The sequence below is a fragment of the Pelodiscus sinensis genome, chromosome 15 (genome assembly GCF_052426305.1).
Source record: "Pelodiscus sinensis isolate ZL-2025 chromosome 15, ASM5242630v1, whole genome shotgun sequence".
Taxonomy (NCBI): Eukaryota; Metazoa; Chordata; order Testudines; family Trionychidae; genus Pelodiscus; species Pelodiscus sinensis.
In genome coordinates this window covers 29997390-30011878 of record NC_143066.1, presented here as the reverse complement: position 1 = coordinate 30011878, position 14489 = coordinate 29997390, and the positions used below count along the sequence as shown (strand labels likewise).

Sequence of the window (14489 nt, the reverse complement as noted above, 5' to 3'; positions counted from 1 at the left end):
TAAACACCTCTAGGGATGGAGACTCCACTACTTCCCTAGGTAACCCATTCCAGTGCTTCACCACCCTCCTAGTGAAATAGTTTTTCCTAATATCCAACCTGGACCTCTCCCACTGTAACTTGAGACCATTGCTCCTTGTTCTGCCATCTGTCACTACTTTCTCCATCCTCTTTGGAACCTCCCTTCAGGAAGTTGAAGGCTGCTATCAAATCCCCCCTCATTCTTCGCTTCTGCAGACTAAACAGACCCAAGTCCCTCAGCCTCTCCTCATAAGTCATATGCTCCAGCCCCCTAATCATTTTGGTTGCCCTCCGCTGGACCCTCTCCAATGCGTCCACATCCTTTTTGTAGTGGGGGGCCCAGAACTGAACACAATACTCCAGATGCGGCCTCACCAAAGCTGAATAAAGGGGAATGATGACATCTCTGGATCTGCTGCCAATGCTCCTCTTAATGCAACCTAATATGCCATTAGCCTTCTTGGCTACAAGGGCACACTGTTGACTCATATCTAGCTTCTCATCCACTGTAACCCCCAGGTCCTTTTCTGCAGAACTACTACTTAACCGGTTGGTCCCCGGCTTGTAACTATGCTTGGGATTCTTCCGTCCCAAGTGCAGGACTCTACACTTGTCCTTGTTGAACCTCATCAGATTTCTTGTGGCCCAATCCTCCAATTTGTCTAAGTCATTCTGTACCCTATCTCTGCCCTTAAGCGTATCTACCTCTCCCCCCAGCTTAGTGTCATCTGCAAACTTGCTGAGGGTGCAATCCATCCCCTCATCCGGGTCATTAATAAAGATATTGAACAAAACCAGTCCTAGAACCGAACCTTGGGGCACTCCGCTAGAAACCGACCGCCATCCTGACATTGAGCCATTGATCACTACCCGCTGGGCCCGGCCTTCTAGCCATATTTCTTACCGTCCATTTATCCAATCCACAATCCCTTAACTTGCTGGCAAGAATATTGTGGGAGACCGTATCAAAAGCCTTGCTAAAGTCAAGGTATATAACATCCACTGACTTCACCATGTCCACCGAGCCAGTTACCTCATCATAGAAGCTAATCAGATTGGTCAGGCACGATTTGCCCTTTGTGAATCCATGCTGACTATTCCTAATCACTTTCCTCTCATCCAAGTGCCTCAATATGGATTCCTTAACGATCCCTTCCATGATTTTTCCAGGAACCGAGGTAAGACTGACCGGCCTATAGTTCCCTGGATCATCCTTCCCTTTTTTGAAGATGGGCACTACATTTGCCTTTTTCCAGTCATCTGGGATTTCTCCCGATCTCCACGACTTTTCAAAGATAATAGCCAAAGGCTCCACAATGACATTTGCCAACTACCTCAGTACCCTCAGATGCACTAAGTCCAGTATAGGCACTGGCCGGAGCTGCTCTCAGAATTTGATTTACATGTCTTAGCTAGACCTGCTAAATTGAATGCTGGAAGAGCGATCTCTGGCGTGACAAGTGAAATGTGCTCTAAAATGTTTTAACTCTAAACAAAATGTTATGACTGTTCTTCCAAAAAATTACAACTGCATAGTGACTCAGTACATTTTAGAAGCTTTACTATGTAGAAAAAAATTGTTTTTTTCTTTTAATTTTTAGTAGTTTACATTTGACATGGTACAGTACTGTATTTGTCTTTGGAGTGGGAGTTCCTCTGCTACTGCTTGATTGCACAGTTCTGGTTCCAAATGCATTTGGTGTTTGACTGGTCATTTCATAATGCTGAGGTTCTATTGTACTGTTTAATTTATCCGTTTGTTCCAAAACCACCTGCAATGACTCCTTAGTCAGGAACAGGCACAGACTCCTTCCTTCCAACCCTACCTGGTGTTCACACATTTAATTATTCATGTATTTAAATAACATATTGAATTGTGGCGAGGCTTGTGGGAGAAACAGCCTCTCAATTCACCTTTCCATGCTGGCTCTGTGAAAATTCACTTCTTATTTATCTCTCCCTTTTAAATTCATCTCTTTTGCTAAGGAAAGACTTTCAAAGGATGGTACGTTTAATAAAAATTAAACATTCATAATGGATTCACTGTTTCCCCCTTTTTACAATTCCCAAAATGTTGAATTAGAGGCAGACAATCTTCATCTTCAGTATAAGCTTGTTGAATCAGCCCTTGACATTGATTATTCTACCAGTAACAATATATCTCCAGTCATGTACTCTTATATGAAATCTGTATACACAAAGTGGGCAAATAAATCTGACCTTTTATTTTTTTCGTCACTCAAACAAGTGCTTATTTTGACACTCAGTTGAAATACTCTTTTTTAAACAAAATGCAAAATACAAAGGCTTCTTTGAAATCTGGGAGCCCAAAGCTAGGTCCAGAAATCAGGATTTCAGTTTGTATAGCTACGTGGCCTGACATTCACACACAAGTTAGTTGTCAAAAATGTCCCATTTTCAAAAGTCATTGAGCTTAAGGGGAGTTCCATAATTTATAAATCACTTCTGAAAATGGGACTTGGACATGGTCTCCACCTAAACCTTAGGTTGACCTAGTTATATTTGACACCCAGAGAGACATAGCTAAGCCAGATGAGAGAGGATGATGGAAGCTACTGCCTCCTTAGGAGGTGGATTTACTACAGTGATGGAAAAACCTTGTAGCGTGTGTGTATTATAATGGTGTAGCTGCTGCTGTGCCAATGTGGGACTTATAGTGAATATATAGCCTTAGATTCCTAAGTCACTACGATGCTTTTGAAGGCATAGCACCTTGAGAATCAGAGATTAACTCATTAGCAGAATATCTGGGGGGAGGGAGCTTAAAAAGGGACAAGTGCCACAAGTGCAACTTGTAACCAGATATCTGAAAATGAAAAATCTGTGTTTGTGTGTGTGTGTGTGTGTGTTTTTACCCTCTAGTAGCCTAGCTCACAGTTGTGTGTTTTTCCTGCCACCTCTAAAGACAACAGACACTTCAAGCAGAACAGGGAAATAGAACTGGCTGAATTCCTTATTTTGCTGTCAGTGTTTATAAAGTCATCAACATTTGTGGGAGAAAGATCTTGAACTCCTATTCCCCAGGAGGTTTAAAGTGGGGAATGGGAGGAGAGAAGAAAGCCATTTCATTTCATTCTAAACATATTAGTAGTCTATTGTGTAAATGATAAGAACCAAGATGTGTTTGCTGTTACTGAGGACATCATGGCAGTTTACCGTTCCGGCTTGAGCACACTATATACATAATGGTGCTTTTAATGATAATGAGTTATTTTAAACGTTGGATGCACCTTGATCTTATGTAATTAGTAGCTCTAAAGTTGGCCAGAAATCAGGGATTATGGACATCATAAAAGCTGCACAGATGCTGGATAAAATGGGATGGAGGGGGGGAGGGAAAGGTGCTCTGCCGTATTCTGAGAAAAGGACATTGCACGGTCAAAATGTTAAATACCAGTTTGTTTCTTCTCTCCATTCATGGCCTCTGACATTACTCATGGTTCTGTCCTTTCTGGTGTCATAAAGTCCTTGGCTAACTTAAAAAATAGTCTGGTTTCTTCTGGAGCCAGTAATATATTACTAGAGAATGGGGACAAAATAATTAAAAGGGCCTAATCCTGATCAGTTTGAGCTGCCTTAAGCTCTCTTGGGAATGAGTGGTTAGCACCTCTCTGGATCAGGCCTGTTCTTGTTATGACAGGAGATGCAGTAACATGGTGATGCATACCTACCCTGGGCTGAGAATCTCACTTCACCTCTAGCCTCTCTGTATTGCCAGGTAAAAGAGCCCGAGCAGCATAAAGGAGCTCTAAGGGTATGTGTACACTAGCCCCCTAGTTCGAACTAGGGAGGCTAATGTAGGCTTTCAAAATTGCAAGTGAAGCCTGGGATTTAAATATCCCGGGCTTTATTTGCATGTTCCCGTCCGGTCGCCATTTTGAAATTCCACTAGCCTAAAGTAACTGCCCGCGGCTACACGCAGCAGTGAAACGGTAATTCGAACTAAGTCCTTAGTTCGAATTAACTGTTACAACTCATTCCAGGAGGAGTAACAGTTAATTCGAACTAAGGACTTAGTTCAAATTACTGTTTCACTGCCGCGTGTAGCCATGGGCAGTTACTTCAGGCTAGTGGAATTTCAAAATGGCGACCGGACGGAACATGCAAATAAAGCCCGGGATATTTAAATCCCGGGCTTCATTTGCAATTTCGAATGCCTACATTAGCCTCCCTAGTTCGAACTAGGGGGCTAGTGTATACATAACCTTAGTGTACATCTGCACTGCAGAAAAAGTGGAAAACACATGGCAGGGTTTCAGAGCCAGAATCTGACTTCCTCCATGGCACTAAAAATAGCAATGTAGATGTTCCTGCTTGGACTCTGAGATGTGCCCCCTTCCTCATTAGGCTTAAGAACCTGCGTGAGAGCCTTTACGCTACTTTTTTTAGCCTTGGAACTTGAGCCAAAGTCACCTGTAGAACTGGGTTCTGAGACTTGTTGCCACATTTTGTTTTGGATTGTGCAGGGACTTTTCTCAAGGTAGACATAGGCCAGAAGTTTTCAAACTGTGGGGTCATGCAAGCACATTTTGGGGGGCAAATGCAATATTAGGTGGCTTATGCTAGTCCCTAGCAGGAAGCACTATCTCTACCCCGATTCACTTCAGCAGGCCACCCAGCCTGTGGGTCAATGTCAACATCTGCTGTGGCCTCACCGATTTCAACGCCTAGCAGCACCTGCCCCCTGCACTGGTCCATGCCCAAGGTAAAAGCAGTCCATTGGTGAGTAAACCTTGGCTGTGTATTTGAAACTTACAGATGCAGGTAATTTACTTGAGGTTGTGTTAAAGTCCATGTTAAGCTTATGAACAGGCCCTCATTCGTACTTCTGCACGTGTCTGTTTTTGCCTGGGTCAGCATGGTGGGGAGGGGAAGCTGTAACCAAAAAATAACCCAGAAGATTTGAAAACTGCTGATTTAGATATACCCAAGAAGCCCCAGATCTAGTGAGAGGAGAATTCCCCTGCTGCTAGCTCTGAGTCTAAGACAGTCAAAAGACCTCCTTATAAGCCCTGAGAATATGGAGCAGTTTAGTTGTAAGGAGTCAGCATGTAGTGCCGCAGAGGTTTGGGCTGCATCGTACAAGAAGCAAGGACAGCTTCTGGAATTTAGGCAGTGTCCTTCTCCCCACCTATGTCTTATTTACACCATGGATTTCTGTGGCCCCTTTCAGAATTGGAAGGGTACAAGGGTTACATAAGGCCCTTAATTTATCCCACCACAGTTCTGGGTTGTTTACAGAGGCATAGCACAGAATCTCACCCAGATTCTCATATTGCTGCCTAGGAGTCACTAAATATGTGCTAGAAACTAACTGCTTATCATGTAGGACTTTCATTGGCACTGTGCCCTCTGGCACAGATAAGCATATGTGTATACTCAGACACATCCCTCCTTTCCTCTTCCTATTATACACTCAATCGCTTTCCCACCATACACAACAATTACATGCAACCCCAAAAACACAAAAACAGATTAGTAACACTCCCGCCCCCCCCCCCATCCAAAGCAGGGATGTATTGGTTCCTGTCATTTAGCAGGTGGCAGTTGGACTGAAGGTTAGGCTGCTTAACCTATGACAAATAGCACATTTACCAGTGCTCCGTCTTCAAATGCTATCCACATGTGTCCCAGAAAGCAGCACAAAACTATAATAACAAACTTCATCCCAGCCTTCTGCAGAGAGGGGAGCAGGTTATATAATGACTGTCTTCCTGCTAGAAGTAGGTTGGAATTGAAGTCCGCTGCCAGTACCAGTTCCCTAATTCTCATCCCTGGAATTATCTAGAGCGCTTGCTTTATCCAAGCCATCTGTAATGAACTGAGCTGGGACAGATAAGCTCAGTAATCAGAAAATTGAGGGAAGCATTCCTCGCTGTGATAATCTTGTCAGCTGGCTAATATACATGAACATTTTTACAGCATGATGATGCAGGAGGGCTTTTTGCTTCTTTCCCTTTGCTTGAAAGGATTTTGGCAAATAATGGGCGAATACTACAATGTAGTTTTCCAAAGAGGGTTTTCACTAGACCCTCTTCCCTCACATCTTTTTCCTTTGCTTTAACCCCAGATATAGCCAAAGGGATGGGACTAGGTATGGGAATCAGGCCTTTTCTGTCCTTTCTCTCCTGTCTTTAGCTTTAATGCTGCCATATTTTTCATGTCTTTCTTGGAGCGCACAAGTGTATGAAGATCCATTATGCTGGAACTTTATTTCTGGCAGAGCAATGTGATTAGGCATAGCTCTGCAATTGAATGCGTTTGCTTCCTACCCACTCTCCCTTTATTGTAAAAGAAAGAAACTGGTATCAGCTGGCTGCATTTGGACTCCTTACTCCAGTGCAGAATTATGATGCTCTACAAGTCTAATCAGTACAGTTGAAGGGTGCTGTATGTTAATGAGCTGTCTTCCTGATGTTGAATGTTGAGCCTCAGTGTTCATATGGTTTGCATTTCTAATTAGGGTTGTTTTGCTTATTATTTCCCATGTAAATGAAAAGCATTGTGTCTGCCTATAGATTATTAGAGGAAGTTAGTAATGAGAAGATACAAGACAGATGCTGAAGGAAGAGCCAAAGTGTGAGGAGAAGAATAGGTATACAAGAACAGACCATGAAGAATGAGTGGGCAGGCTGGGAGGAGATATAACAGGCATGCAAAGTGTCTGAAAGTTATACTCAGAGCTGTTTGCCTCTGCTTAGAATGCCTGAGGCTTTTAGGATAGTAGTTTAATAGTAGGTAAAATACACTATTTCTCCCACCCCTATACATGGACTTTTGCGCACTGGATGAGGGATACAGATTCACATAGCCAAAGGAGGCTGAAGCGATTTCAACACATTCCTCCCTCTGCTCCCATCCTGACGATAATAGGGCCTGGGTAAAAGATACTCACATGCTCAGGTCATGGCTTGGTTTCCCAGCCTAAAGGGGCTGAGACAAACTGTTTTCTTAATTCATCCATTCTTTTTCCCTCATCTTGGCTGAGCAACTTGTATCTGAAAGGGCTAGAAATGTTCCCCTGACTGAGGAGAGCAATGTAGAAGCCTTGGAGTTGGACTGGACAAAGCAGTCTGATCAGCTTTTTTCATTGGAAGCTTCTGGTGCTAAATGGGGTTGCATTGCCGGCATAGAACTACAGGTGCTAGGGAACTCTTAGTTTCATGCAAAGAGTTCTCTGCCTCAGATTAGTCACAGAGAAATAGATGAGGAAATATTCAGAAGAGGAGCAATGGCTCCACTTGAACAGTATCAGTCCCCTTTCCCTCACCTGCTCCATATAGTCTTCAAGCAAATGTTAGGAAAGATAATTAGAGGTGTGGCAAAAGAGGGTGTATTAGTTGGGGGTTGTGGTTGGCACATGTAAAACTGTTGTATTTCACAAAATACGTTAGAATTACTTCTATACTGAGAGGGCCCTGGCTCTGGAGTATGTAATGGCTGCCTCCCTGCTGCTTGTCTACATTGTATTATGAGGTGAATTTGGTTTTCATTTCTGTTGTATCTCTAAGGGTACATCTACACAGCAACATTTTAAAATAATGTAGTCCGCTTCTACGCAGCAGGCAGTTATTTCAAAATAATGTTGAAGTACTGTCAAGCTGGAGGACTTCTTACTCCGACTCCTGTAACTCTCATTGTATGAAGAGTAAGGGAAGTTGGAGGAAGAAAGCTCTATTTCGAAATAAATGCTGTGTAGACATTCCCAGTTTCAAAATAAGCTACGCAATTGACGTAGCTCAGTTTGCGTAGCTTATTTCGAGTTAAGCCCTGCTGCATAGACACACCTAAGGGTACATCTACACTGGATGGCTATTTCAGGATACCGATGGTATCCTGAAATAGCCACCTCACATCTTAACAAGCTGCCTGTTATTCAAAATATTTCAAAATAGTGCAAATTGTGTATCTTATTTCGAATTTAGGGTGCTGTGTAGATGCACCCTAAGCTGAAGAACCACACAACACTTGGAAATAAAGACACTTATGTGGCAGTAGGATCATAGCATTTGCTCTAGTGGGATAGATTATGGGCCATCAGGTTGTTGTAAATGCCTGGTGCTTCAGAGGAAGGTGAAAAAACCCATAATGCATTTGGCCAATTGTACCACTATGAGGAGTATTAATGATAATTTCCTCACTGAAAACTTATTAGAAAAGCTTGTGTGCTATTGTCCATACTACAGTTCTGTGATTCAGAAGTGTCTGTAATGTCTCAGAGAATGAACTAACCTCCTGTCCTATTCCTGCAGTTGGAGGTGGAACTGAAGAGCTTGAAGTCTCAGGAATGCACAGCAGCTCACAGCACCTTCATCACTACTGAGGAGGTTAAAGCGCTCAGGTGAGCACGTGTTCTAGGAGCTTTTCCTTCTATTTGTTACACAGTTGGGGAGAAGGGAAAGAACCAAATTGGTGTTATAAAAGGAAACAAATGCTGCATCCTCCTAATTTATTTTTTCTATTGTGGTAGCAGATAGGAGGCCTGGTCATAAACCAGAACCCTATTTGTACAAGCACATACCAAAGCACATACCAAAAAGACACCCCAGGAAGCCTACAGCGTAAGTAACTAAGCTTTAGGACTGATCATTACACTGATGTTTTCCTGATGGGATATTTTTAAAGTAGAATCCTTCTTTGTCCAGTTATCCAATTTCCATAGGAAATTCCAGCAGCCATGGAAAAGTCTTGATGCCTCTTGCCTTTCCTAAATTGTCATTTTCAGACCTTTTTTCCACCTTGGGTTACTCCGTGCTCTGTTTTTTTAATCTGCTTGACTCTTTTTCACAATTTTAATTCATGTTGCAGTGGCTCCTTAATCCCCAAATTTACTTCTCTCCCCGTGGAACAACTTTGCTGTTTTTTTATTTTTACTGGATCTGGACTTTAAGCACAGGTCCTGCTGGCAGTCATAGAGAAAGCCTTAGAAAACAGCGTTTTATAATACTGATGTGCTTCCAACACTGGAGAGAAAAGACAAATGGTTCCCCTAGTGTGCAGTTGCAGATGGCAGAGGGATACATGTTGTGATTCAATGAGAGAAAAGTTACAAAACAGCATTTCAGCAGAGGATACATAAGCACTTACAAAAGCTACAATGAAACTAGACAGCCTTTCAGTATATTTATTAAAGTATTTACAGCTCCCATTCCAAGGAAGGTGAAACAATAAATACAAAGTGCAGAAAGTTCATCTGTGTCCCGAATGCTTTAATAAAGTTCCTTCTTTTTAAACTGAGCCAATCTGTTAGATCGTGACAACTTGCATTTGTGGTTCTGAGCTGATGTGAGATTTTGGCTGGATTTCTTTCTCTTACTACTTTTATATTCTCAGTTCCATCATTGTGAAAGTATTGTAGCCTCTTAGGAGCAAGAACAAGGTTTTGCAGGAGGCACAAAATTAGTGGTCTGCATCTTATGGATTTTCTAAATTTCCCCTCCCTGCCTAGTTTGTTTTACAGCTCTAGAAGTATTATTCAGTATTAAAATGGAATGGATTTGAAAATAACCAGTGTTCAGCTAAGATGTTCTAATACAATAGAGAGCTCTAAAATTGACCTTCAAGATGTATTTCTCAGATACATCTCCCACAAGGTGGAGGGGCAGAATTTTGAAGGTCACCTTTCACCAAATCATCTTTTAAGGAGATGATATTGTAGGTCATACTGTACTGTTGTTTCCTACTTCCATGAGGCTGAATCAGTTATTCCTAAATCTTTATTCATGATGTGAATGTACGTTTGAGACATTTCTCCAGGAGGCATATAGGACTATCCTGAAGCATAGTGTTTGTAGTGCTACAGGGTGTTAAAAATCTCACAAGCAGCAGTAAAAATCATCCCTTATTCTGATTAATATTATGCTTCTGTATCAGTAAAGCCAGCACTCTGTGTGCTGTCTTTTGGGAGCTGGAGACATTCAGAATGTTTCTACAATAACTCTCCAGTCTCCCCCTCTCTCCTGGTTAGTATGGACTGCAGCACCCTTTCCATTTAGGAGCAATTCTAGTCTCTCTCTTTTCACCTCCATGATTCATTATTCAGTGTTTATCTTCATTAAACAGCATTTGCCATCTATTAGCCGAGCAATTTCAAGGACACTAGAAAACAAAACTAAAGAGCTAGATTTCCACATAATCCAGGACTTCATGACATTGCTGATGCTTTCCTTACAATGGATCTCACTTGTCACTTGGTCCAACTTTTCCCTGATTTGTAAGCCTACCCTCTGAACCTGGGCAGATTTCTCACATGGCACTTTCAGTTCCCTTCCAATTATTTTATTAGTGAGTGCCAGCAGTGTGCTAGGTTCTCTGCAAGCAGAAGCCCCTATTCTGCTCTTAAATACATGGTAGTCTAAACATAATTCCAAACAGTGTGTTCAGAAGCATAACTCTGCTTCTTTGATTTAAACTATTCCTTAGAAATCAAATAGAGTGTCCCAGAATTGGGCTGCTCCCCAGCAGAGCCATTTATATTCTGGTATAGTTCTCCTGTGAGGAGCAATAATTTGAAGGCAAAATTGAAAACTATATCAAATTAAGAGGCTAAGTTTCTGGGACTTCTCAAAGCAGCACCCTCTACTCCCTTCTGTCTGCCCCACCACACACATACCACAAACACTTCCAGGATAACACATTTTCTGCAGCTAGGGTCATCTGAGACATTTGACCCTTCAGATTTATTATAAGATTACTTTTGGTAGATTCCTGGTGTAGCTAAACCTTTCTTTAGATGGAAGTCTGTCATTGAACCATTTTTTGTTACAAGGGTGATGCTGGCGTATTTAGCAAAATACAGAGCATGTTCCAAACCCTGATGCTGGTGATTTAGCAGTTAAGCAGGCCCAAGCAGTATGGCTTCTGCATCCAAGGATGTGAACCTGAGTTTATTTCCTTTCCTATTCACAATTTTATGACTCTTTTTTGCAAGGCTGATGGAACTGGTATAAAATTGCTCACTAAGGCCTTGTCTACAGTAACCTCTGCTATTGATGTAGTCCTATGTGACTTCATCTATGCAAATAACGCAGCTGAAGTCGATGTACTTACATAGTATCTTGTGTGCAGTAAGGTTGGCAGGGGCTGCTCTCTTTCCTGGTGGGGTACCAGCATTGACAGTAGCGTTGTTGGAGATTGAGTATCATATCTGCTTAAACATGATAAATCGATGGCTGGTAGATTCATCACCGCAGTGTCAGTCCCCGGCGTAATGGCGACATGCCCTTGGGTTTCCTCTTTTCCCTTCTTGCTGCTCAGCATGTGCAAATTTTGTGGGCTGTGGTTTCTAACAGAGGAAACACTGTATGAAGTTCTGTCTTTCTGCTGAAGGCTTCTTCAATTTGGGTCTAGTGGGCAACTTCCTATCCCTTTCTCCACACAAGCAAATAGGCTGCCCTGCTGCTGTAGCTTGTTTTCTTCTCAGGAGCAGCCTACTCCGAATAGCATAGCATTTTTTCTACATTCTGTCCAGCAGCTGAATTAGATGGAGAGAAGGAACTGATTTGTGGCTTTAGAATTACCCAGTCTAGGAATGGAGTTGTGTTTCATCTTTCCTGCTTTGGGTATCTCCCATGCATTAGGGCTCAGAATCAGTAAAGAGCTCTCTTACTGTAACACAGGTAAACCTTGCTGATAGACTTTCACAGGACGCCTCCTTGCATGGGAACCAGATATCATTTGTGATGTTTGTCACGATTCCTGAGCTAGCTGCATTTCTGAGCACTTTTGGTCCTCCTTTTGGTATTCTCTCTTAGGTTTCAGGCCTCGAGTCATCTTTCTTAAGGTGGGATCTCGCTATCTACTCCCTTCTGATTGGAGTTTTAGGCTGCAGGTTCCTGCAGATCCCTAGGATTATTTCAGTAGATCTGATTTTAGTTCAGCACCCATAGTTTTTTTCTCCCAGGGGAATGGAAATTCAACCAAATGGATACCTGTATTAGGAATTTATTCTATCCTCTGCCCTCCTGATATTTAGTTCCTGCAGAGAACACTTCAGCTTGCCCTCCCCCATTTAACAAGGAATACAACAACTAGCCACTATAACATTTGTAAAACCAATATAATAGTCTTTAAATATTTCGTTTGGCAATAGCTTCTCTCATAGTAAACCATGGAAGAACCATTCGTATGGCCAACTGCAGCTGGCTCCGTGCAGCAAAGATGACTCGGATGGGTGTGATAAGGAAGGAAAAGAAGGATGGGTTTTGGGGAATGGAAAGGGGGTATCTGGTGGAGGTGGAATCACTATTTCCTCCTCTCCTTCTCCATTACAATGTTAGAGAATCTGTCCCTGTGGGGTTCCACGCCACCAGTTGACACTGTTCCTATTCCTTGTTTGTGGGGTGTCTCTAATCATTAGAGTCTGTTGCCTCCTGCCAGTGGACTTGCAGGAACTAGGAATATGACTGTACTTAGGTTCGTTCCCCATGCAGTTTGCCATTTCAAATTCCCTGTGGCAGAAAACAAGTGAAAGAAAAATACAAACTCTTCAAATTGGAAGATGGGGAAAGAAGTCCCACACTTCATGTGGGAATTATTTCTACTGCTAATGTTTACTGTGGGCCTCCACACACCATTAACCTATAATCCAATGCACCTGCTCTCCTATACTAAACCTACCCACACCAGATAGCTGCTTTACTGAAGGAGCCCGGAAAATTGAAAGAACCCATCAGAAGCATGGGAGAAGAAGGGGAAAGGACTGTGTGCCTCTAGGCATTTCCAAATAAACTTCACTGTTAAAAGCTAACTTCTGAAAACAAATGCAGGGTAGTCACAGAGGACAAAGAAATCCACATTAATCCCCTAAATCTGTATTCACATCCTGTGAATGAGTGAAGGCTTTTAAAAAATCTTTTGTTTCATTTTTCTTTAGTATGGAAAGTAAATTTTCAGTGAGGAGCTTGAAAGACTTTATCAGTTTTTCTCCTTCTCCTCTGGAGAACAAAGTGCTCTTCCTCAGACCTTTTATGGCTCTAAACGTGAAATTCTTATCCACCTTTATTACGTCTAAGGAGACAATAAAAGCCAATATTAATGCTGTCATTCCTCATACCACTTGTTCCCCATAAATCATATTTGCCATATTCTGCAGATCTCATCATGGGAAAGGGTGGTCGATCTATTTAGTTTGTTGACCACAGGGTGCAACAAACAGTGTTTAGGCAGTAACTCGTTTTACTTGGATGGTGATAAATCTGCAAAGGCTATTGTTTTATACCAAATAAATAAAAATAATACATTAAAAAACAACTGTAGTAAAGACTTGAGACAACAGCTGAAGGACCTTCTCAGCTGGAACAAATCTGAACTTTTTCTTTCTGCTGTCACACAGAAACTCCAGTAAATCCTAAGTGTTGTCTATGGATTTAGTGAGTGGGTAGAGTTACAGTCATTCAAAAGAAATTCATGTCCTTGCCAATGCCTATTAGTCACACTTGCTGGAAATCTCTCTGCTCTGTTTCTAACACCGTCTTACTGCCATTGGGATCCCTTAATAGTGTCTTCTTCACACACACATTTTCTGTCCCATTCAGTAGTTTCCAGTTCAGCAGTAGCTTTTCTACATGGCAGGGCCCGCTTCTCAGATGGGTTATATTGTAAGAGATTCCCCCATCAGTGACAATACTATTTTGCCAGTCACACCTGCGCCATATCTGCCAACATTTTAATCTTGTAAATAAAGAACCTAAGGAATAAAATAGGAGCATCAGTTAGCTCTACTGGACTCAGAGTTTTCTGGAAGGAGAGAGTTGGAGAAATACTTTATTTTTTGCTGCTTAAAAATAGCAATGGTTGGCCTTCTTGCCTCAGATTTTATGGTAGAATCCATCACCACAGCAGGTAAACACTTCCCAGGTCAATGAGATTTGCATGACTAGATCTCTCGTGAACTTTATGATGTGCCTTTCCTTGTAGAAAGGCTTTGTTGGAGATGGGGCGGGGGGAGGGTTCCTTCGTTGTTTTTGTCCTAAATTGGAGCATTATGTCCAACACCAGAGTGATTCCAACTGTCTGGAATTGGAGACACATACATAAGACCAAGATACTGGGGTTCATATACAGTTTGCAGCAATTCAATCAGTCCTGTCAAGAATGTAAACAATTGCATGTTTTCAAGTGTCTTTGTAACCAATCCACTGGTAGATACTCTAATGAATTTCAACAGTGGTTCCTGCACAAGTAAAACTCTGCATTTTATGGTGTCGGTATTTTAGTGAGTAAATATCATTTCTTTCCTCTTCCCACTGAAAAGCTGCATTTGTATTCAGTCTTGGTCAAATGTTAAATCAACAGGAGACTGTACTGAGCCCCAAGTTTTTTCTAGTTTACTTTTTCCTATTCCTCAACTGAAACTATCCTGGATTGTTCTCCTTACTTGTAAACACCTACAGAACAACCTACTTGCTGAGGAAGAGTAACTCTGGTGCACAAATTGAGATGTGAGAA

At 42.0% G+C, this 14489-nt stretch overlaps 1 protein-coding gene across 8 annotated transcripts in view; it reads left to right on the top strand.

The window, feature by feature from the left end:
* MAD1L1 (mitotic arrest deficient 1 like 1) overlaps positions 1-14489 on the top strand; it is a 749374-nt gene that overhangs the window by 441818 nt on the left and 293067 nt on the right. For all 8 annotated transcript variants that reach the window (XM_075899591.2, XM_075899593.2, XM_006112872.4 and 5 more), the window contains one exon: positions 8294-8382. In XM_075899591.2, coding sequence (XP_075755706.2) covers positions 8294-8382 — 89 coding nt within the window. The remainder of the gene's footprint in view (positions 1-8293; positions 8383-14489) is intronic.